Here is a 22,666-nt window from a genome sequence, read left to right as displayed (position 1 = left end):
TTTCCAATACAGTCATATTCTGAGGTCTTGGGAGTTATACTTCAACATATGAATTTTGGGGTGATACAATTCAACCCTTAACACTTTGCCTTTCCCTTCTCCATTTCTCTGATCTCCTACTGGTATCTCTCGTTGGCTGGACTGATCTGGAGGGTATGTTACAGGAAAGGGGTCCTGATCCAGACCCCAAGAGAGTTCTTGGATCTTGTGCAAGAAGAAATTCAGGGCGAGTCTGTAAAGTGAAAGCAAGTTTATTAGGAAAGTACAGGAATAAAAGAATGCCTACTCCATAAACAGAGCAGCCCCGAGGGCTGCTGGTTGCCCATTTTTATGGTTATTTCTTGAGTGTATGCTAAGCAAGGGTGGATTATTCATGCCTCCCCTGTTTAGATGATATAGGGTAACTTTCTGATGTTGCCATGGCATTTGTAAACTGCCATGGCGCTGCTGGGAGTGTAGCAGTGAGGATGCCCAGAGGTCACTCTTGTCGCCATCTTGGTTTTGGTGGGCTTTGGCTGGCTTCTTTACTGCAACTGTTTCATCAGCAAGGTCTTTGTGACCTGTATCTTGTGCCAACCTCCTATCTGATCCTGTGACTTGGAATGCCTTAACCGTCTGGGAATGCAGCCCAGTAGGTCTCAGCCTCATTTTACCCAGCCCCTATTCAAGATGGAGTTGCTCTGGTTCACATGCCTCTGACATTTCCAATAAGGTTACATTCCAAAGGGGTTATACTTCACCATATGAATTTTGGGGTGATACAGTTCAACCCCTAAAATTCTTTCTTTCCCGCCTTCATCTCTCTGGTCTCCTGCTGGTACCTCCCATAGGATGGACCCATCTGGAGGGTACAGGAGCCTGGTTGATGTGAACCATGAAAAGCAGCTTCCTGAGGCACAGAGCAGGGTAGGGAGAGTGGATCTGGAGGGGCAAAGAGGATTTCCAGGACACTTTGCAGCACCTTTCTTCTTGGGAAGGATCTCTCCACATGGCAACCAACACCTCTAGACTGACTTGATTCTTAGCTCCTGCTATTTTAAAAGAAGACACAGAGATTTTATCACCCGATTTCCATAACAATTCTCTAAAAGAAGTTTACTGGTATTCTTTGGGTTACAAGAACAAACTTGAAATGGAAATAGAAGACAGGATATCTGGTGCTCCACCCCATTGGCAGGCTCAGCTTATCTTCTCCCCATTACTCTGGGATGTCTTTTCCCTTGTGGCTTACTAGGTATCTATCCCTTAGGGGCTGCATTCAGCTGCCTGTATTGAAAACTCAAGAACGGTGGTAATAAAACGAATGAAGTTTATTTCTCCTTACACATTTAGATGTCCAGAGTAGGGCAGGCCCAGGCTGGTGCCGTGGCTTAAGGAAGTCAGCAAAGACACAGGCTCTTTCTATCCCCTGCTTTACCATCCTTAGCACGTGGCTTTGGGCTTCATGGCTAAAAGGGGCTGCTCCACTTCCAGCCCCACATCTGTGTTCCAGCCTGGAAGAAGTGAAACGAAACTTCAAGGAAGAAGGGGCAACAGAAATCAGGAAAGCAGAATTTTCTCAGAGGTCCCTAGAATATGTCTGGTTTTAGCTCATCGGGCAGAACTGTATGACGTAGCTGTCCCTTGCTACATGGGAGCCTGGGAAATGTAGATCTTTGGCTGAGCTGATTGCCATTTGGAAGCAATCAAGTTTCTGTTAATAAGGTTGAAGTGGAGAGTGGACTTTGGGTGGAGAGCTAGCAGGGTCAGGCACACTGCTGGCGGCACCTGTGTGCGGGGTGTCTCGTGAAGGTGGCACTCAGACCCGAAGGACTGCTGCTCGGAGGATTTGAGTGGATTTGGGGTAAAGCAATATATACAATTACTCATAAAAAAGAAGCACAGTCTAAATTTAAATAACAAAATCCTTCAATTCCAAAAGCGTGTAATAAGCCCTGATACGAACACTGTCTTTTATTAGTACCTAATGTCAGAAAATGTGCTTATTCAAAGAGGACTAAAGAAATGTCTTTGGAATTCTTTGCCCAAGTTACTGTTTGTTGATGTTCTTATAAATCTCATAAAGAATTCATGCGTATTTCATCTAACACAAGCAATCAATTAACCTCCCTTCCTTTTTCCTACTCAGGCATGTGGGCAAGGTAAGAATATACAGTTGACTCCTAAACAATACAGATGCCAAACCCCCGTGCAGTCAAAAATCCACTTATAACTTTGGCCGGGCACAGTGGCGCACACCTGTAATCCCAGCACTTTGGGAGGCCGAGGCAGGGCAGACTGCTTGAGCTTAGGAGTTCGAGACCAGCCTGGGCAACATGATGAAACCCCATCTCTACAAAAAATACAAAAATTAGCCAGGCATGGTCGTGTGTGCCTGTAGTCTCAGGTACTGGGGAGGCTGAGGTGGAAGGATCACTTGAGCTCAGGAGGCAGAAGTTGCAGTGAGCTGAGATCACGCCACTGCAGTCCAGCCTGGATGATAGAACAAGGCCCTGTCACAAAAAGAAAGAAAGAAAATCCACATAAAACTTTTGACTCCTTCAAAACTTAACTACTAATAGCCTACTGTTGACTTACCAGTCACACAAATTTTATATATGTATTATATTCTCAAAACTTAACTACTAATAGCTTACTGTTGACTTACCAGTAACACAAATTTTGTATGTTTTATGTATTACATACTGTATTCTTATAAGTAAGGTAGCAAAAGAAAATTTATTAACAAAATTATAGAAAAGAGAAAATGTATTTACTAGTCATTAAATGGAAGTGGATCATCATAAAGGTCTTCTTCCTCATCTTCAGGTTTAGTAGGCTGAGAAGGAGGAGGAAGAGGAAGGATTGGTCCTGCCGTCTCAGAGGTGGTAGAGGTGGAAGGGGAGGCAGGAGAGGCAGGCACACTTGGTGTTAAGTTTCTTTTTTTGTGTGTGAGGCAGTCTCACCCTGTTGCCCAGGCTGGAGTGCAGTGGTGCGATCTCGGCTCACTGCAACCTCCACCTCCCAGGTTCAAGCAATTCTCCTGCCTCAGCCTCCTGAGTAGCTGGGACTACAGGTGCCCACCACCACGCCTGGCTAATTTTTGTATTTTTAGTAGGGACGGGGTTTCACTGTGTTGGCCAGGCTGGTCTCGAACTCCTGACCTCAAGTGATCCACCTGCCTCGGCCTCCCAAAGTGCTGGGATTACAGGTGTGAGCCACCATGCCCAGCCGGTGTTAAGTTTTATTGAAAAAAGTCATGTATAAGTAGACCTGTGCAGTTCAAATCCATATTGTTTCAGGGTCAGCTGTAATTTAATTATCTCTTCTCTCTTTAGAGGAAAAGAACCAAATTCATTGCCTGTGATTTTCTGACCGAGTGGTTATACAAGTAAGTTGTTCATGTCTGACTATTCAGTGATCCTAAGAATTCAGTCGTGTTAATTTGCAAGCAGAATAGCAACAACTGACTTGAATTCTTGCTTATTGTTTTCTTGTCAATCAAACATATGGCATTGTGACCAGCCAAAATCCAAAGAGGGCAGGGGAGCCATTCACAGAATTTTTCTCCATTCCGTTTGTGGAGGAGTGGCTAAAGCAACAGTGAGTATGACACAAGGCTTTGAATAATTTATTCCTAATTTAAGATTGCATTAATAATAGTTTTCTTCAATCTAAGAGAACAAACTGATGTGATCCATCCAGGACTTCGGGCCAGTCGTATTTGTGACTCCTGTCTCTAGTTATTCTTAGCCTAGGCTAACCTTATCCTAATCAGGCCAGTAATTTCATTCAAGCACTCCAGAAATAAAATAGAAAACTTAAAAAAAATTATTATCCTAAGTAATTTATCCCTCCATTCCCTTCATTTTTTTCTCTCTCTCTGAATGTAATTATGTCTCAGCAAATATGACTAAGCTTTTCTAAATACTTAGAAAATACTAAAAAAGCTTAAATAATAAGTTACCTGCATCAATTCTCCATTTATAATATAATAAAGAACATTACAGATAAAATTAAAACTCTTTGACCATTCTAATATGGGTTTCCTCCCCACATTGAAGTAATCACTTCAGTCTACAGTGCAGCCTTCCAGACCTCTTAGTTATTTAGCTATATAAAATCAGTTTATGCTGCTCTGTCTATGGAGTAGCCATTCTTTTATTCCTTTAATTTCTTTTTTTTTTTTTTTTTTGAGATGGAGTCTGCTCTGTCGCCCAGGCTGGAGTGCAGTGGCGCGATCTCGGCCCACTGCAAGCTCCGCCTCCCGGGTTCATGACATTTTCCTGTCTCAGCCTCCCGAGTAGCTAGGACTACAGGCGCCTGCCACCATGCCCGGCTAATTTTTTTTTTTGTATTTTTATTAGAGACGGGTTTTCACTGTGTTAGCCAGGATGGTCTTGATCTCCTGACCTCGTGATCTGCCTGCCTCGGCCTCCCAAAGTGCTGGGATTACAGGCATGAGCCACCGCGCCCGGCGGATCACGAGGTCAGGAGATTGAGACCATCCTGGCTAACATGGTGAAACACCATCTCTACTAAAAATACAAAAAATTAGTCGAGCGTTGTGGCGGGCGCCTATAGTCCCAGCGACTCAGGAAACTGAGGCAGGAGAATGGCGTGAACCTGGGAGGCAGAGCTGGCAGTGAGCCAGGATGGTGCCACTGCACTCAGCCTGGGTGACAGAGCAAGACTGCGTCTCAAAAAAAAAAAAAAAAAAAAAATCAGTTTATATCTGGCCGGGCATGGTGGCTTATGCCTGTAATCCCAACACTTTGGAAGGCCGAAGCAGGCAGATCACTTGAGGTCAGGAGTTCGAGACCAGCCTGGCCAGCATGACAAAACCCCGTCTCTACTAAAAATACAAAAATTAGCTGGGCATGGTGGCACATGCCTGTAATCCCAGCTACTCGGGAGGCTGAGGCAGGAGTATCACTTGAACCCGGGTGGTAGAGGTTGCAGTGAGCCGAGATCGCATCACTGTACTCCAGCCTGGGGGACAGAGTGAGACTCTGTCTCAAAAAAAAATTTAGAGTCTCGGCTCTCAGTTGTCACATATTTTGCTTAAATCTGCCCTCTTTGAGAATGCCAAGATGAATAGACCCTTGGCTGACTTTGGCAATTTTGAGAATTTAAAAAACCCCAGATATTAACCAGTTTTTTAAAAAAAAATCTAAGATTACACACTGAAAGGAGAGAAACATTGGAAAACCTTGTTTCTTATTTAGCTTTTAAACCTGTGCCTGATTTTATCTGCTATGAAATGTATAGTCCAAAATTTATTGATTTGCATATATTTTTCTAAGACAAGCTTCTTTGAGTATCATTCTCCAGGTTGCTGCTTTGCCTTGAAAATAAAATATTTTTCCATTTGTAATAACCAATGAAAAATAATCTTAAAAATAAGATAACTTCTCTAATAAGAATCCTCTTAGATTTATTTATTATACAAATACCTTAATTTTAAATGGCGCTGATGTCCACAGGAAGCTCATGTAAATATACTGTAAAGGAGCAGTAGCGGTCATTTCAGCTGCACTCCACAGGAACAGAAACACAAGAGCTCTTGCTTTAACTGGCATTTGTATTCTCTACATCCATGACGTTTCAAAGAGATGCCCAGATGCGTGATAAAAATTAAAGTGATATTAATCTATTTGATGCAATGAATATCTATTGAACACCTACCCAGTTCAACTGCACAGAGCTTGGTGCTGTGGAAAAAACAGAGATGAATAAAGTATGGCCCTGGCCTTTGGGGTGAGGGAGACATGTTTACAACTTGCTGTAGTTTCTGTAGTGAGTGTTGTAATTCAAATGTTAACAAAGCATTAAAGGGAAGCGGGGAAGCATGAGACCATCCACGTGCCCTTCCTGGTGGGCCTGGAGCCAGCCCAGCTGGGGCAGCGGCCAAGCTGGTTGGTGCCCAGATTTGGTCCAAGGCAAGAACTCAAATGCTACATTCTTCTTGTCTCAAGTAGGAATAGTCAGAGAAGCAAGTAGGAACCAAAGTTCTTAAGGAGAACAAGGGTGGGAGCCGGGAAATATCCAATCCAGGTTGTCTCAATCTTGACACTATTGACATTTAGGACTGGATAATTCTTTGCTGTAAGGAGCTGACCTGTGCATTGTAGGATGTTTTGCAGCATCTCTGGCCTCCACCCACTAGATGCCAGTAGCACCCTCCTACAGTTGTGACAATCAAGAATATCTCCAGACACTAGCGTATGTCCCCAAGGGGAACGAGGCAAAACTGCCTCTGGTTGAGAACCTCTGATTTAGTCCAGTAGTTTCAAAACTTTAAGCCAACACTTTGGGAAGCCGAGGTGGGTAGATCACTTGAGGTCAGGAGTTCGAGACTAGCCTGGCCAATGCAGTAAAACCCCATCTCCACTAAAAATACAAAAATTTGCCAGGTGTGGTGGCACATGCCTATAATCTCAGCTACTTGGGAGGCTGAGGCAGGAGAACTGCTTGAATCCAGGAGGCAGAGGTTGCAGTGAGCCAAGAAGGTGAAACGGGAAAAGTTACCTTGTCCCCCTCGCAGGGTGTGCAACAGGGGGATGTGGCTCGCTTCTTCAGTGCCCTGCTGCTCAAACCTCCAGGGGAGCATACAGGCAGGCAGGTTGTGGGACTCTCACCCGATGGCGGTGTCTATAGGTGAATTTACAGCTGAGGCCCCAGTGGGCATATGTTACCGGGTGCTCTCTTAGTTTGCCATCTATAGGCGGTTTGTGTTAACCAGCTCAATTCACCCTCTACCTTGTTGCAAGGACAGAGGGATTTCTGTATCCCAGGTTCTTGCCTTTGTGTACCGGAAGAATCAGATCACACGTGGGCTTGGAGAATGAGTGCGAAGTTTTATTGAGTGGAAGTAGCTCTCAGCCGATGGAGGAGCCAGAAGGGCACCATGGTTTTTCCCATGGAGTTGGGCTGCTCCGTGGCCACAGCTCTCCTCCAACTAACTGCCCTGGCCAAACTCAGCTTCGTCCTGCCAGGTGCCTGTGCCTATCCGTGTGCTCTTCTGCTGGCGTGCTCCTCTCAACATCCTCTCCATGAGCAGCTGCTTGTATCTTTTTCCGCTGACATGCTCCTCTCGACGTTTGGCTGCCTGGGTGTCTGCCCGCTAGGTTCTTGGGCTTTTATATGCCCAGGATGGGAGGTGTGGCAAGCCAGGGTGGTCTTGGGAAATGCAACATTTGGCAGGAAATGCCTGTTCTCATCTAGGTCCCTGGGGGTTGAGCCCTTGCCAGGGACCATGCCCTTCTCTACGGAGCACTTCCCCTACCCCCTTCTTCCCTTCCCAGCACTCCTGTATCAGTGGTACCACTGCACTCCAGCCTGGGTGACAGAGCGAGACTCCATCTCAATAAATAAATAAACAAATAAATAAAATAAAATCACCCAGGGAACTTTGGAAAAATATTGGTACCTAACTTCACCCAGATTGATTAAATCATAATCTTCAGTTATAGCCTGGACATTGTTTTTTTGCTTTTTTTTTGTTTAAAGCTTCCTAGGTAATTCTAATATATAGCCAGGATTAAGAGCTTTTCCATCCATAGGACAGAAAAAGTACTGCATCCAGGAACTAATAAATAGTATAATTGAGCCATTGCTTCACTAAGAGCTTTGATACATGCCATCTCATTTAATCTTCACAACAACACTAGGATGTAGGTACTAAAGCTGAGAGCCCACAGCTGGAAAGTCCATGAAGTGAGATGGGTTTTCGACAAATAAGGTGATTATACGAGTATTATGGATGGACATTTTGAGTACGGCTTAATGATACAGATTGGAGGAAGATAACTTTCGAGGGGGAGACTCTGTCAAGGCTTTTTAAAGGAAGTGAAATATAAACTACAGTAGTACTTCAGGCAGAATTAAGACCCTGAGCTTTTGGGATAGATAAACCAGTATTCAAATCTCCACCACTAGCTGGGGGCAGTGGCTGACACCTGTAATCTCAGCACTTTGGGAGGCTGAGGTGGGCAGATCACCTGAAGTCAAGAGTTTGAGACTAGCCTGGCCAACATGGCAAAACCCTGTCTCTACTAAATATACAAAAATTAGCTGGGCGTGGTGGTGTGCATCTGTAATCCCAGCTACTCAGAAGGCTGAGGCAGGAGAATCATTTGAACCCAGGAGGCAGAGGTTGCAGTGAGCCGAGTTCGCACCACCGTACTCCAGCCTGGGTGACAGAGTGAGACTCCGTCTCAAAAAAAAAAAAAAAAAACACACACAAAAAACATATCTCCACCACTTACTGATCCTATGATCTTGGGCAAGTGTTTATCTATTACTGTGTAACAAATTGCCCCAAAATGTAGTGGCTTAAAATCATAAATATTATCCTATAGTTTCTCTGGGTCAGGAATTTGGTAGCAGCTTAGCTGGGTGGTCATGGTTCAGAGTCTCCCATGAGGTTGTAGTCAAGATGTCACTGGGGGTGCAGTCATCCGAAGGCCCAACTGGGGCTGGAGGTTCTGCTTTTAAGATGGTGCACAGACATGGTGCTGGTTGTTGTTTGGAGGCTTTAAATTTTCCCCCATCTGGGTCTTTCCATGGGCTGCTTGAGTATCCTCTTAACATGGTGACTAGCCTCCTTCAGAGTGAAAGATTTGGGCACAAGAAGGAAGCATGGTACCTTTTATGACCTAGTCTTGGAAGTCAAATACCTCCATTTCCATCACATGCTATTAGAAGCAGGTCACCAAGTGCCACATTTGAGGTTTAATAATTAAGCTCTACCTTGGGGATGGAGGAGTATCAAAGAATGTGTGGACATATTTATTTTAAAAGCATCACAGCATGTCTGTCTCTAGGCCTCCAGTTCCTTATTGATAAATGTGGTGGTTGTGAAGATGTAGTGATACAGCTACAAATGGGATCGTGAACAAGCCCAACCTGTAATAACATGTGGCTTACTAAATGGTGAATAGTGGCTTATTGCCATTGGTGGACATTGTGACATTCCAGGCCAAAGACCCAAAGATGAGAGAAGAGACCAGATTTGGTCCAATCACAGGAAACCAGCATCGCTAGCTCCTGGAGTGTGTGAGGACGTAGGGATGAGATGGAAGCTACGGCTAGAAGGCAGTTAGGGGGTGGATTATGGTTTTCAGTAAAATAAAGAAGTTAGGGCATTATTCCATAAGCAAGAGATCATTCAAAGGCTTTGCTGCAGAGGTGAAATGGGATTAGGCTGTTTTGGAAAGATAATTCCTGAGACAGTGCACAGGACATCTGAGATTGGGGAGAGCCTGGAGTTGGGGCTACTAGTACCAAGACTGTCTTTATAGCCGTAAGGTATTGAGTTAGGGCCATGTTAGTGGTAAAGGGGGGACGTGGGATGGGTAGAATGGATGGATGACACAGGATAAATTTAGAGGTAGAAAAGGGGTGTGCCTGAAATGGTGAGATTTGCTCCTGGGTATGTGGGCGGCCCATAATGGAAGCCAAGAGACCCAGCCAGAAGAGGAAGTGCAAGGGTAAAATGATGATTCCTGTCTGGGGCACATTTAGATTGAGGTGCTTCTAGGATATCCATGCCAGAAACGTTGGCCTAAAGCTTACAAGTAGGATATGAAGAGAAACGGTTTGGGAATCAAGAGCCCCACATCGAATGTGTGGATTAAGTCAAGATGGACAAGGGCTGAACCGAGGGGTAGCCCAGAGTTGATTCCAGAAGTTCAATGAATGGCACTTACTCTAAGTCATGTGGTTGGCAGTGTAATGATGACTTGTTTCAACTTAGAGTCTATGTTGATTTTAAATGACTGGCAACGAGAAATAGGGGTGTGTTTATTTTCTATTGCTGCTGTTACAAATCACCCCAGAACTGATAGGTTTAAAACAACACAAATTTATTACTGTACCGTTCAGGAGATCCAAAGATTGACTTGGATTTCACTGGGGTAAAATCAAGGTGTTGGCAGATCCTAATTCTTTTCTGGAGTTTCTAGGGGAAAATGTTTCCCTGCCTTTTCAAGCTTCTAGAAACTGCCTGCATTCCTTGGCTAGTGGCCCCTGCATTCCTCTTCAAAGCCAACAATGTTGCATCTCTCTGACCCTCTTTCTTAGTCATATCTCTCTTTTTTAGGGGGGGTGGGGGGGTGACAGGGTCTAACTCTGTCACCCAGGGTGGAGTGCAGTTGTGAAATCTCGGCTCACTGCAACCTTTGCCTCCCAGGTTCAAGTGATTCTCCTGCCTCACCCTCCCAAGTAGCTGGGATTACAGGCATGCACCACCATGCCTGACTAATTTTTGTATTTTTAGTAGAGACAGGGTCTCATCATGTTGGCCAGGCTGGACTCAAACTAATTTTTGTATTTTTAGTAGAGACAGGGTCTCATCATGTTGGCCAGGCTGGACTCAAACTCCTGGCCTCAAGTGATCCACCTGCCTCAGCCTCCTAAAGTGTTGGGATTACAGGTGTGAGCCATCTCTCCTGGCCTCTCTGACTCTCTTTTGCCTCCATCTTCCACTTTTAAGGACTCCTGTGATTACATTAGCTCACTAGATAATTCAGGATAACCTTCCCATTGCAAAATCCTTGACTTAATCGCATCTGCAAAGTTTCTTTTGCCATTGTCAGGTAAATATTCACAGGTTCTGGGAATTTTTTGGGAGGGATGAGAGAGTAACAGGGTCTCTCTCTGTTGCCCAGGCTGAACTGCAGTGGCACAATCACAGCTCACTGCAGCCTTGACTTCCTGGACTCAAGCCATCCTCCCACCTCAGCCTCCTGAGTAGCTAAGGCTACAGGTGCATGCCATCATGCCCAGCTAATTTTTGTATTTTTGGTAGAAACAGTGTTTTGGCATGTTGCCCAGGTGGGTCTCAAACTCCTGAGCTCAAGCAATCTGCCTGCCTTGGCCTCCCAAAATGCTGGGATTACCGTTTTAAGCCACCATGCCCGACCAGTTTCTGGGAATTTTGATGCAGACATCTTTAGGACCGAAATTCTGCCTACCACAAAGGGTAATGGAGAATGTGGAGAAATTTAAAGTCCCTTTCTCTTAGAGATCACCTACATTTTGCTGAAGATTGCTTACATTTTAAAATAGTATTCCAGGTTTTGTATAATAAAAATGATACATGCTGAGTGAAAAAATTCAAACAAAACAGAAAAATCAAAAAAAAATGCACAGATCACCGAAGAGCCGGCCTCCCAGATATAACCATTGTTGACATTTTGGTGAACTTTTCAGATACTTTTCTATGTATCTCCATATGTATATAGACATAAAAAAATGTGTAAGTATTCCTCTGAGACCAGAGCTAAGAGTGAGAGAAAATTTGAGGTGGAGGGAGAAGCACTGAGAAAGTTCATGGTGGGTGCTGTCACTAATGTTCACATTCATGTAGGTGTGAAGGCATCTGCTGAGAGGGAGGCAGAGGTTTATGGAGGAGGGGAGGGGGTTGCAACAGCTGCTGTGGTGAAACCGACAGGGAATCAACAAGGGATAAATAGGGATGGCCCAGCTGATGGCCTGAATTTGTGGTGCATATAAACAGCCTGCTTATGTGATTGTCTCCAGCAACCCTCCACAGCTCTGGAAAGGGGGTGGAGAACAGATGGTTGATAAAATCAGGGTTGAAGACTGGCAAAGCTAATCTAGTAAAAGGTCTAGACTGGGCCCAGGGGATCGTAGGTACAAGTGAAAGCATTGTTTCCTTTTTAAAGAATGTCTTACATTTTTAAATCATAAATTACCATATTTTCTGAATTATGTTAACGCTTTAGCAACCAGTTTTCAGGAAGAGAAAGAAACCCTACATAAGGTGTTCACATTGAAAGTAAGAAACATACCAAACTCAGAAACACTAAGATGAGGGTAATGGGGTCCATCTTAGAATCAAGACAATTTGTTTTTAAAGATTCCAATGTGTGGATCTTAATTGGATCCCAATTCAAAGAAGCGATATAAAATATTGGAGACAACTGAAAATTTGAACACTTAATAGTTGATGAAATAAAAAAGTTATTATTTAAGATATGATGAAGAGAATACTAATTTCATAGTCATGATTAAAAAGTTATTACTTTTCAGAGAAACATGCCAAAATATTTATATATGAAATTACATATTCTATGGACAGGGGTGAGGGAGGGAGGGAAGCTACCGTTAACTGACGTGGAGAACAGTATAATTGAAGCTGGTTGATGGAGACATGGACTCCTTTTAATTTTTTCTGTCTACTTTTGTATAGCTTTTAAAATTTACATAACAAAAATTTTTTTAAATGAGATTAGGGATAGATGCAGTGGCTCATGCCTCCCAGCACTTTGGGAGGCTGAGGCAGAAGGATTGCTTGATCCCAGGAGTTTGGACCACCTGGGAAACATAGTGAGACTCCATCTCTATACAAAATCAAAAATCAGATCATGGTGGTGCTCACCTGTGGTCCCAGCTACTCAGGAGGCTGAGGTGGGAGTATCACTTGAGCCCCAGAGTTTTAGGCTGCAGTGAGCTGTGGTTGTGCTGCTGCAATCCAGCCTGGGTGACAGAGTGAGATCGTGTCTCAAAAAATAATAATAATTTAAAAAACATTAAAATGAGATTGTTCAAAGCTCCTTATGAGCACTTGATAGTGTAGGAGATGTGCCCTGGGCGAGGAGGTATCTACTGGAAGGCAATGAACCAGGAGGGCTGGGGGCCATTCCCTACTGGAGGTGGCTGGAGTGACAGACAATGGAGGACTGAGTTTTCCTATGATCATGCTGAGAAACTCAAATGGCATTGAGGGAAAATGGCCCTGGGGAAAGAGGAGATGGCAGGTGCAGCCCAACTGACAAGTGTTGTGGTGCTGAGAAGGTGTCAGTCACCCCTCCAGAGACCTGGCTCTGAATGTGCACAACTTCCCAATCAATTCTCTTATGTTAGTCTCAGGTAACTCCAACCCTCCCACCAAACCCAAACCCAGTTTCCCCAGAAACAATGAGAAGGAGGATTAACATGATCAGAGCCTTGGGTTTGTTCTAAAGAACAAGTCTCCAATAATCTCAGAGTTCCTGGGGAACAAGGACATGGCTTTCTATGTCAAGGGTCAGCAAACTTTTCTGTAGAGGATAGTTAAGTCTTTTAGGCTTTGCAGGCCACAGACGGTCTCTCAGCTACTCAACTCCCTAGTTGTGTCATGAAAGCAGCCATAGATGTACCATATGTGAATGAATGGGTGTGGCTGTGTTCCAATAACACTTTATTCACAAAAACAGGTGGTGGGCCAGATTTGTCCCATGAGCTACGGTTCGTTGATCCCCTGTTTCAGGTGGACACCAATAACCTTCCCAAACCATGGTCTCATGTAAAAACAAAAAAACCCAACATAATTAGAAGTAAATAGTAGGTGGGAAAGATGGAAGGAGAGAAAAGTTTATGGTTACATCAGGAATTCAGGAACTTGATATGTGACAGTCTTCAGTGATGAACCATTCTAAGATGTGACCTTTCTGTTGGGTGACTGACCCAGAAGGAAGGTAGGGTTCATTGGAAACATGTGGACCCAAAGTCATGGTATTACGGGGGTCATCAGCATAGATAATGAAGTAGCTGAGAACACTGGGAGGAGACAGCTGAAGAAGATGGCAGTGAGTCAAATCCCAAAGTTGCCAAAGGAAGTGTAGGAATGTTCTAGAAGTCAAAGAAGTGGCAGTGTAGTGTGGTGGTTAGGAGCTTGGAAGCAGTAGAATCACACCTCTGCATTCTAAACTCAGCTCCACCACTTCCAGCTATGTGACTTTGGGCAAAGATGACTTAATCCTTCCAAGCCTGAGTTTTTCCATCTGAAAAATGGCCTTTCATCTGGACGAAGTTCCCCACCTAAGAGGAATCCTAGTGCCAACTATTATTATATTTCATTATTGGTACATATACCAAGCAGGTATGTTCCAGCTAAAGGGAATTATTTATTTAGCTAATACTTTTTTTTTTTTTTTTTTTTGAGACAGGGTCTTACTCTGTTGCTCGGACTGGAGTGCAGTGATGCGATCTTGGCTCACTGCAACCTCTGCCTCCTGGGCTCAAGCCAGCCTCCCAAGTAGCTAGGATTATAGGTGTGTACCACCATGCCCGGCTAATTTTTTGTAGATTTCACCACATTGCCCAGACTGGTCTGGAACTCCTGAGCTCAAGTAATCCGCCCTCCTTGGCCTTCCGAAGTGCTGGGATTACAGGCATGAGCCACCGCGCCCAGCAAGCTAATAATTATTGAATGCTTAAATATGCTCTTAAATTATGGGGCAGGTATATTCATAAGAGGGCTGGCTACCATTTATGAAACACCTACTATGTGCCATGGAAACATGACACGTGGAAACAGCAAACATGGTTCCTGTTTTCATGGACAGACATACTGTGTATAGTTGGATTGAAGTGTATGTGTACTTAATTTACGCTAATTCAATGATATGCTTTTGGGAAGAAGAGAGAAAGACAGAGAAGGGAAGAAAGGGAAAGGGATAAGAATTTTTAAGGCCGGGCACGGTGTCTTACGCCTTGCCTGTAATCCCAGCACTTTGGGAGGCCAAGGCAGGTGGAGCACAAGGTCAGGAGTTCAAGACCAGCCTGACCAACATGGTGAAACCCCATCTCTACTAAAGATACAAAATCTTAGCCAGGTGTGGTGGTGCGTGCCTGTAATCCCAGCTACTCAGGAGGCTGAGGGAGGGGAATCACTTGAACCCGGGAGGCGGAGATTGCAGTGAGCTGAGATTGCGCCACTGTACTGCAGCCTGGGTGACAGGGTGAGAGACTCCGTATCAAAAAAAAAAAAAAAAAAAAAAGAAGACTTTTTAAAATGCAAGCAATTCTTGCCACTTTACTCTAGAGGTGACGCATAAAATAGGACACGTGACTTAGCTCTTTCCTCAGCTGTTTTCAATTTTGGGTACCCCTCATAACATAAGCAGCTCATAAGGCAACTACTTCCTTCTGTCTGTCTGTTTTCGTATTTATATATTTAACTACCTACCTACCAAACTTTACATAGTGTTTACTTGGGTATTATTCTGGGTACTTTACAAATATTACCTAATTTAACTTACATCACAACCCTACAAAGTAGAAAATCATAGTATCCCCATTGTATTAGGCTAGGCTAGGCTAGGCTAGGTTGCAGTTATAAACAATACCAAAATACCAGTGGCTTAACCCAATAACAGCTTATTTCTTGCTCACAAAAAGACTGTGGTAGGTTGGACAGCCGTCTTACCTCTGAGGTCACTGACACAAAGGAAGAAAAGAATGTAGGAGGTCCCTCAGCTCTTAACCTTCTTAGTGTAGAAGGTTCTTAACCTTCTCACCTCTCTTTACAGAGCATGGCTTCAAGCCAGTTGCAGGGGAGGCAGGGATACATAAAGGAACATGTGGATATTGGTGAACACTAGCTGTTCTGGGCAGGCTTTTTTCTTTCTTTCTTTTTTTTTTTTTTTTGAGAAGGAGTCTATTTCTGTCATCCAGGCTAGAGTGCAGTGGCACTATCTAGGCTCACTGCAATCTCTGCCTCCCCATTTCAAGCAATTCTCCTGCCTCAGCCTCGCAGGTAGCTGGGCTATAGGCACCCACCACCATGCCTGACTAATTTTTGTATTTTTAGTAGAGATGGGGTTTCACTGTGTTAGCCAGACTGGTCTTGAACTCCTGACTTCAGGTGATCCACCTGCCTCGGCCTCCCAAAGTGCTGGGATTACAGGCATGAGCCACTGCACCTGGCCCACACGCATATTTCTAAGAAAGAACTGAGGCAGAGAGAAATTAAGTCTTTGCCCAGGATCTCAAGCCAGTGCATAGCGGAGGCAGGATTTGAACATAGGCAACCTGGCTGCAGAGTCTATGCACTGTTAAGAGTGTGGCTAATTACTCTGTTCTACTTCCCCTTCTGTCACCTGGTCCTTAAAGTGATCAGTACTGAGACTGGGAGAAACCTGGCTGTGTGAGACAGCTTGAAAGATGCCATGTCCCGGGCACGGTGGCCATGCCTAGAATCCCAGCACTTTGGGAGGCCAAGATGGGCAGATACCTGAGATCAGGACTTTGAGACCATCCTGGCCAACATGGTGAAACTCCGTCTCTACTAAGAATACAAAAAAATTACCCACGCATTGTGGTGCACGCCTGTAATACGCCAGCTACTCGGGAGGCTGAGGCAGGAGAATCGCTGGAACCCGAGAAGCGGAGGTTGCAGTGAGCCAAGATGGTGCCACTGCACTCCAGCCTGAGTGATAGAGTGAGCCTCTGTCTCAAAAACAAACAAACAGACAAACGAAAAACGATCTCTCACGTACTCTAATTGAAGTGTGATGAGGGTGTTTTTGTCCTTACCTTTTAACAGGGATAGATGATGTCATATCTCCCGTTGGCTTTAGTCCTGTTTATTAATCCAGCACCATCCTCTTTTGTAGTATATAGTCGTGACTCAACCAGCCAATCAGAGGCAATGAAATTATTTTCTAGCACATTAAGAAGAGAAAAAGTTTAAATTTCTATTTTGGCCAAAAAGAATGGCGCTGAGAATCGGTCAGATTCATTTGCAAAAATAAATAACTAAATGAGCACGAAGAGCAAAAGTGCACCACTGCCTTTCTGGTCTCATGTCCCAGAAGGGAAGGCTCATGAAAGACATCATTAAAACTGAGACCTTCAATGAAACAAAGATTGTGTTTTTGAAAAGAAAAGGTTGCTTTGGGTGAAATGTCTTTTCAGCTAAATTTTATCCTTGAAACAAAAAAAAAGGTGGAGGGCTGGGGGAACCTGTGATGTGTTCATGTTGATGAAAGGTATCTTGTGACCAAAAACGGAGGTGAAAACAAGTGTCACCGTGTCATTTGAGGACAAGCTCCAGTCGCATGATGATCTATTTGTGCTGAGGCTGATAGTGGAACTGAAAATGCTCCTACCTTCAGAGTGGCACAAAAAAACTGCATTTCGTACTGAAGATTATAATTAAATGGTGGCACGGCAGATAATTTGCTGTCATGCCCTCTTGATAGAAAAAAAAATCCTTTTAATTTATTTTGTCTTATAGAAGAGTAGATTTCTGTGTCAGTAATTTCGGAGGCCAGAGAGTCCCAAGAGGATAGTAAATCATCTTTGCTTTTTATATTCACATTCATCTTCAAATAGAGGGAGGAAGGAAAGCTGTTTTCCTGAATTTGGGACGTGCTGAGATGTGTAAATTCTCTAGTGCCTCCCTCTTGCTGGAGGTTTGACGTATGGGTGGCCCTTTCTCAGGGGCACTCAGTACTGCTTCCGTTCTTTCTTTCTGCTGTTTCTCCATGGCTGTTTAAGAACCAGTTCAGGGCTGGGCACGGTGGCTCACGCCTGTAATCCCAGCACTTTGGGAAGCCGAGACTGGCGGATGACTTGAGGTCAGGAGTTCGAGAGCAGTCTGGCCAACGTGGTGAAACCCCATCTCTACTAAAAAAATGCAAAAATTAGCTGGGCATGGTGGTGCACGCCTGTAGTCCCAGCTACTCGGGAGGCTGAGGTGGGAGAATTGCTTCAACCCGGGAGGCGGAGGTTGCAGTGAGCTGAGATCGTGCCATTGCACTCCAGCCTGGGTGACAGTGCGGGACTCTGTCTCAAAAAAAGAAAGAACTAGTTCAGAGACCCTGTGCGAAGCAGTGTGGCACGCACATCTAGGCTCCAATCTTAACCCCACCATTTAGTAAAGCGTTTTCCCTGAGTTCTATGAGCTGTTGTAGAAAATTATCGAACTTGAGGAGGGGATTGTGGGAGCCTCCAATTTGTAGCCAAGTCAGGCAGAAGTATGAGTAACCTGGAGACCCATTCCTTGTGACTGGCATCTGTAGTGGAGAGCATTCTTGTGGGACTGAGCCCTTATCCTGTGGGCTCCCTATGGGCCTTCTGTGGGGTCTGCACTAACTGTGGGTAGTTAGTGTCAGAGTTAAATTAAATTGTAGTGCCTGTAATCCCAGCACTTTGGGAGGCCGAGGCGGGAGGATTGCTTAGGGTCAGGAGTTTGCAACCAGCTTGGGCAACATAGTGAGACCCCTATCTCTACAAAACATTTTTTAAATTAGCTGGATGTGATGGCACACACTTGTAGTCCTAGCTACTCTGGAGGCCGAGGGGAGAGGATCACTTGGGCCTGGGAGGTGGAGGCTGCAGTGAGCCATTAGCATGCCACTGCACTCCTGCCTGGGCAACAGAGTGAGACCCTATCTCAAAAAATAAATAAATAAATAAATAAATAATAAATTGTAGGATGCCCAGTTGGTATCTGCAGAGAGCTGGAGAATTGCTTAGCGTGAAAAACCCACACATTTGGTGTCAGAAGTCTTGCGAGTAGAGAAACAAAGATTTTTCCTTTTAGTGCCCTCAAGATGTCCACATCCAATTCCCAGACCTTGTAAATATATATGTTCCCTTATATGGCAGAAGGGACTTTGCATATGTGATTAAGTTAAGGATCATAAGATGGGAATTAGTATATTAGTTTCCCAGGGCTACTGCAAGAAATTACCACAAAGTTGGTGCTTGAAACAACACACACAATTTTTTTTTTTGAGTCAGGGTCTCACTCTGTTCCAGGCTGGAGTACAGTGGTGCAATCATAGCTCACTGCAGCCTCGAACTCCTGCCCTCAAGCAGTCCTCCTACTTCAGCCTCCCAAAGTGCTGGGATTACAGACGTGAGCCACCACACCCAGCCTTCAGTGTATCTGTTAAAAAGATCAGTCTGGCATCTGGATGGGGTATTGACTGAAATCAACCTAATAGTGCATACAGGGAGGTGACTACAGTGAAGAGATGATGCCCTCATGGAGAGGAGGAAGTAAAATAAATTGGATTTGGGACATGTTTTGAGGTTGGAACCAAGAAGACTTGTTGATGGATTGGATGTTTGGGGAGAGAGAGGAGTCAAGAATGCAACAGAGATTTCAGGCCTGAGCAACTGGCTGAATGGGATCCCTTTACTGAAACAGAGTAGGGGAAATAACAGTTCTCTTTGAAAATGTAATGGGTACACTGAAAAATCACAAATTATTGGGAATAAAAACATGAAAAGTTTTTTCTTTTTTCCCACTAACCACCACACTATATTATATTGACTCCATCTGCCATCTGGATAGCAGCTCTTTAATAATTTTTGACCAAATTCCCTAATTTTCTGGTCACTCTTTTTAGATCGTCTCATTTCACCATTAGGATTTATCCTCATTATTTTTTTAAATCACAAGTATTTTTTAAATATTTATTTATTTATTTATTTTATTTATTTTTTGAGATGGAGTCTCTCTCTGTCGCCCAGGCTGTAGTGAGGTGGTGCGATCTCGGCTCACTGCAAGCTCCGCCTCCTGGGTTCACACCATTCTCCTGACTCAGCCTCCCGAGTAGCTGGGACTACAGGTATCCACCACCACGCCCGGCTAATTTTTTGTATTTTTAGTAGAGATGGGGTTTCACAGTGTGCGCTGGGATGGTCTCGATCTCCTGACCGCGTGATCCGTCCGTCTCAGCCTCCCAAAGTGCTGGGATCTTACAGGCATGAGCCATCGCACCTGGCCTTATTTATTTATTTATTTATTTGAGATGGAGTCTCGCTCTGTCATCCAGCTGGAGTGCAGTGGTGCACTCTGGGCTCACAGCAACTTCCACCTCCTAAGTTCAAGCGATTCTCCTGCCTCAGCCTCCCAAGTAGCTAGGACTATAGGCATGTGCCACCTTGCCTGGCTAATTTTTGTATTTTTAGTAGAGATGGGGTTTTACTATGTTGGCCAGGCTGGTCTCGCACTCCTGACCTCAAGTGATCTGCCCGCCTCTGCCTCCCAAAGTGCTAGGATTACAAGCGTGAGCCACTGTGCCCAGCCAAAAATTTATTATGTTTTTTATAGAGACAGTGTTGCCCTAGCTGGTCTTGAACTTCTGACCTCAAGCCATCCTCCCTCCTTGGCCTCTCTAAGTGCTAGGATTACAGGCATGAGCCACTGCACCTGGCCCATCTTGTTTATTTTTAAATCTTTAGTCTTCAGTCTCCAACTGGATATAAAACCCATCTTTCCCCAGCTCCGGCCATAACTAACTATGATTCAGGGGTCCCAGAACTTGGAAGGGGAAGGAAATTCCTACTTTATTTTCACTAATCTCTCACTTAAATCCAGCGTCTCCTTTAAGTATGAATTTGGACAACAAACCTCAGTAGTTTCCATAGTGTCTGTGAGTTTGTCCCTGACAGCAATCACAGATATTCTGCTGTCACATTACAGTTGTTGCAGAGATCAAGAAATACCATTTACACTTGTCACACCTTTCAAATTACAGTAGTTAATTGGCCTGCTATTAGCTCTTGTTATTTACTGCATAATTTAGAAGCACATATATTACCATGTCACCAGCTCTTGTTTTAATATTTTGATACCTTTATTTCAATATAATTGGTTTGCGGTAATCCTATTGTTTTTATGTTGCTAAAAACATTATTGTGAGAAGGAATCCAAACCGCCAAAGTATAAAGGGATCCGTGACACAAAAAAGGTGAAGATCCCCTGGGAGAGGTTTGAAAAGGGTGGGCGGTAGGTGGTCTGCTCTTCTGAACATCCCCCTTGCCTGGGCCCACCCTTTAAATCCGGGAGAGGGAGACTAGGGAGTAGGTGGGTCTCCTTAAATTTTTCCTTTAGTCACACTAGAGAAAATGTGTAATCAGTTACAAAGACATTAAATAACACCACAATCTGGGCATATTTTATCAAGAAATATCAAGTATCACAGCCTTGGTTTTTTTAAAAAATGGTTATATCTGAAACCCTCATGGGAGCACGTGGTCTTGCACTTTGCTGCTTGGCGAGTTCTGCTATCTGGACACGTATGCAGCTTCAGTGATGGGGTTGGTAAAATGGAACTCAGCTCTGTCTGTAACTAGGAGAATGATTCAGCCTGATGCTGGAGTAATAACCGCTTGTTGATCTCCCAGGGTAGAGATTAGTGAAGGGGCCAAAGCAACATCATATCCCGGTAACCATGATTTCTAAATATGCTTTAAGGCTACAGAGAGTAATGCTCTGCGGGTTTTGGAGCTATTCGTGTGTTCACAGAAGGCTGGAATTGGAAGAATCCTATGAGATTCCATCCTAACGACTAGTCACCATATGTGTGGGAGTACCATTCCAGATAACCTCTGTTGTACTTTTTAGAAATATTTTAAGTTTGTAAGTCAAGAATGTGTGATGCCTCGGCAGGGCGTGGTGGCTCACGCCTGTAATCCCAGCACCTTGGGAGGCTGAGGCAGGCGGATCACTTGAGATCAGGAGTTTGAGACCAGCCTGGCCAATATGGTGAAACCCTATCTCTACTAAAAATACAAAAATTAGCTGGGTGTGGTGGCAGGCGCCTGTAATCCCAGCTACTCGGGAGGCTGAGGAAGGAGAATTACTTGAACCCAGGAGGCAGAGGATGCAGTGAGCCGAGATCGTGCCCACTGCACTCCAGCCTGGGTGACAGAGTGAGACTCCATCTAAAAAAAAAAAAAAAAAAAAGTGATGCCTCAATATAGAGCATTTGGGAACCCAGTTAGGATGGAAGGCGAGGACTGGGTAAGGTCTCTTTTGCTGACTATGACAAGTGGCCATTATCAAATACTAGTGTATTGCAAAACTTCATGATGATTGATTTACAGCATGTGCCATCTTTGTAAATGGCCTTATATCTGGATTGTGCTTTCATATTCCAAGAAAACAACTTAATCTCTTAGTTAATGAAAAGTGGAAGGCCGGGCATGGTGGTGGGCGCCTGTAATCCCAGCTACTCATGAGGCTGAGGCAGGAGAATTGCTTGAACCTGGGAGGCGGAAGTTGCAGTGAGCCAAGATCGCACCGTTGCACTCCAGCCTGGGCAACAGAGTGAGACTCCATCTCAAAAAGAAAAAGAAAAGAAAAGTGGAGAGCCTGGGCACAACCTGGGCAACACAGTGAGACCCTGTCTCTACAAAAATACAAAAAAAAAAAATTACCTGGGAATGGTGGTGTGTACCTATAATCTCTGCTGTTCAGGAGGCTGAGGTGGGAGGATGGCTTGAGCCCAGGAATTTGAGGCTGCAGTGAGCTATGATCATGCTACTACACTGCAGCCTGGGTGACAGAGCAAGACTCTGTCAAAAAAAGAAAAGAGAAAGAGAGAAAGAAAAGTGGATAGAATTTTGATTCCAAAATTTCATTTTCAATCTCAAGCAAGCTTTCTTCCTTTCTTCTTTATTCTGATTAAATGTGATTTTTGATGACACCTCTCTAATTGTCTTTGAACTGGATGAAGAAATTGATCAAGACTGACGTCTCAGATTTTCTTATTATGTATTTTGTTAGCATGCTGTATCTTCATGTCCTGCAAATCTTTTACTTTGCATCTGAAAAAGGGGAAAGAAGCATGTGTATGTGCACACATGTGCACATACATTTATATATACACAACACAATCAGAAAAATAAATTTTTGTTCCTTCTCAGAATTATAGCATTGATTCTTCTTTTTTTTTTTTTTTTTTGTGAGACGGAGTCTCACTGTGTTGCGCAGGCTGGAGTGCAGTGGTGCAATGTCAGCTCACTGCAACCTCTGCCTCCTGGGTTCAAGTGATTCTCCTGCCTCAGCCTCCTGAGTAGCTGGGGTTACAGGTGCCCGCCACCACGCCTGGCTAATTTTTGTTTTTAGTAGAGATGGATTTTCACCATA

The 22,666-nt window shown here is 44.2% G+C and overlaps 1 protein-coding gene and 1 long non-coding RNA gene across 17 annotated transcripts in view; one reads left to right on the top strand and one right to left on the bottom strand.

Annotated features, from left to right (window-relative positions):
* The window catches only part of IQCK (IQ motif containing K), a 140,834-nt gene that overhangs the window by 41,975 nt on the left and 76,193 nt on the right, over positions 1-22,666 (top strand). For 10 of the 16 annotated variants that reach the window (XR_008661069.1, XR_008661068.1, XR_008661067.1 and 7 more), the window contains 2 exons: positions 3,318-3,370; positions 3,505-3,582. The exons of 3 other annotated variants lie outside the window; for them this stretch is intronic. Coding sequence is in view for 3 of the 13 variants with exons in the window: in XM_055299048.1 (XP_055155023.1) it covers positions 3,318-3,370; positions 3,505-3,582 (131 nt within the window). In the remaining 10 variants the exon portion in view is untranslated. The remainder of the gene's footprint in view (positions 1-3,317; positions 3,371-3,504; positions 3,583-22,666) is intronic. 3 more of the 16 variants (XR_010114257.1, XR_010114256.1, XM_063612161.1) reach the window with 1 other exon arrangement.
* LOC134731738 (uncharacterized) lies at positions 236-6,006 on the bottom strand. Its single transcript, XR_010114259.1, has 4 exons — positions 5,436-6,006; positions 2,239-2,492; positions 1,325-1,493; positions 236-1,031 (listed from the first exon to the last, which is right to left on the bottom strand). It is a non-coding gene; the product is annotated as an uncharacterized lncRNA (long non-coding RNA).

The sequence above is a fragment of the Symphalangus syndactylus genome, chromosome 11, assembly GCF_028878055.3.
Source record: "Symphalangus syndactylus isolate Jambi chromosome 11, NHGRI_mSymSyn1-v2.1_pri, whole genome shotgun sequence".
NCBI classification, from domain to species: domain Eukaryota; kingdom Metazoa; phylum Chordata; class Mammalia; order Primates; family Hylobatidae; genus Symphalangus; species Symphalangus syndactylus.
The sequence above is the reverse complement of the archived record's forward strand: the minus strand, read 5'-3'. Positions and strand labels throughout refer to the sequence as shown.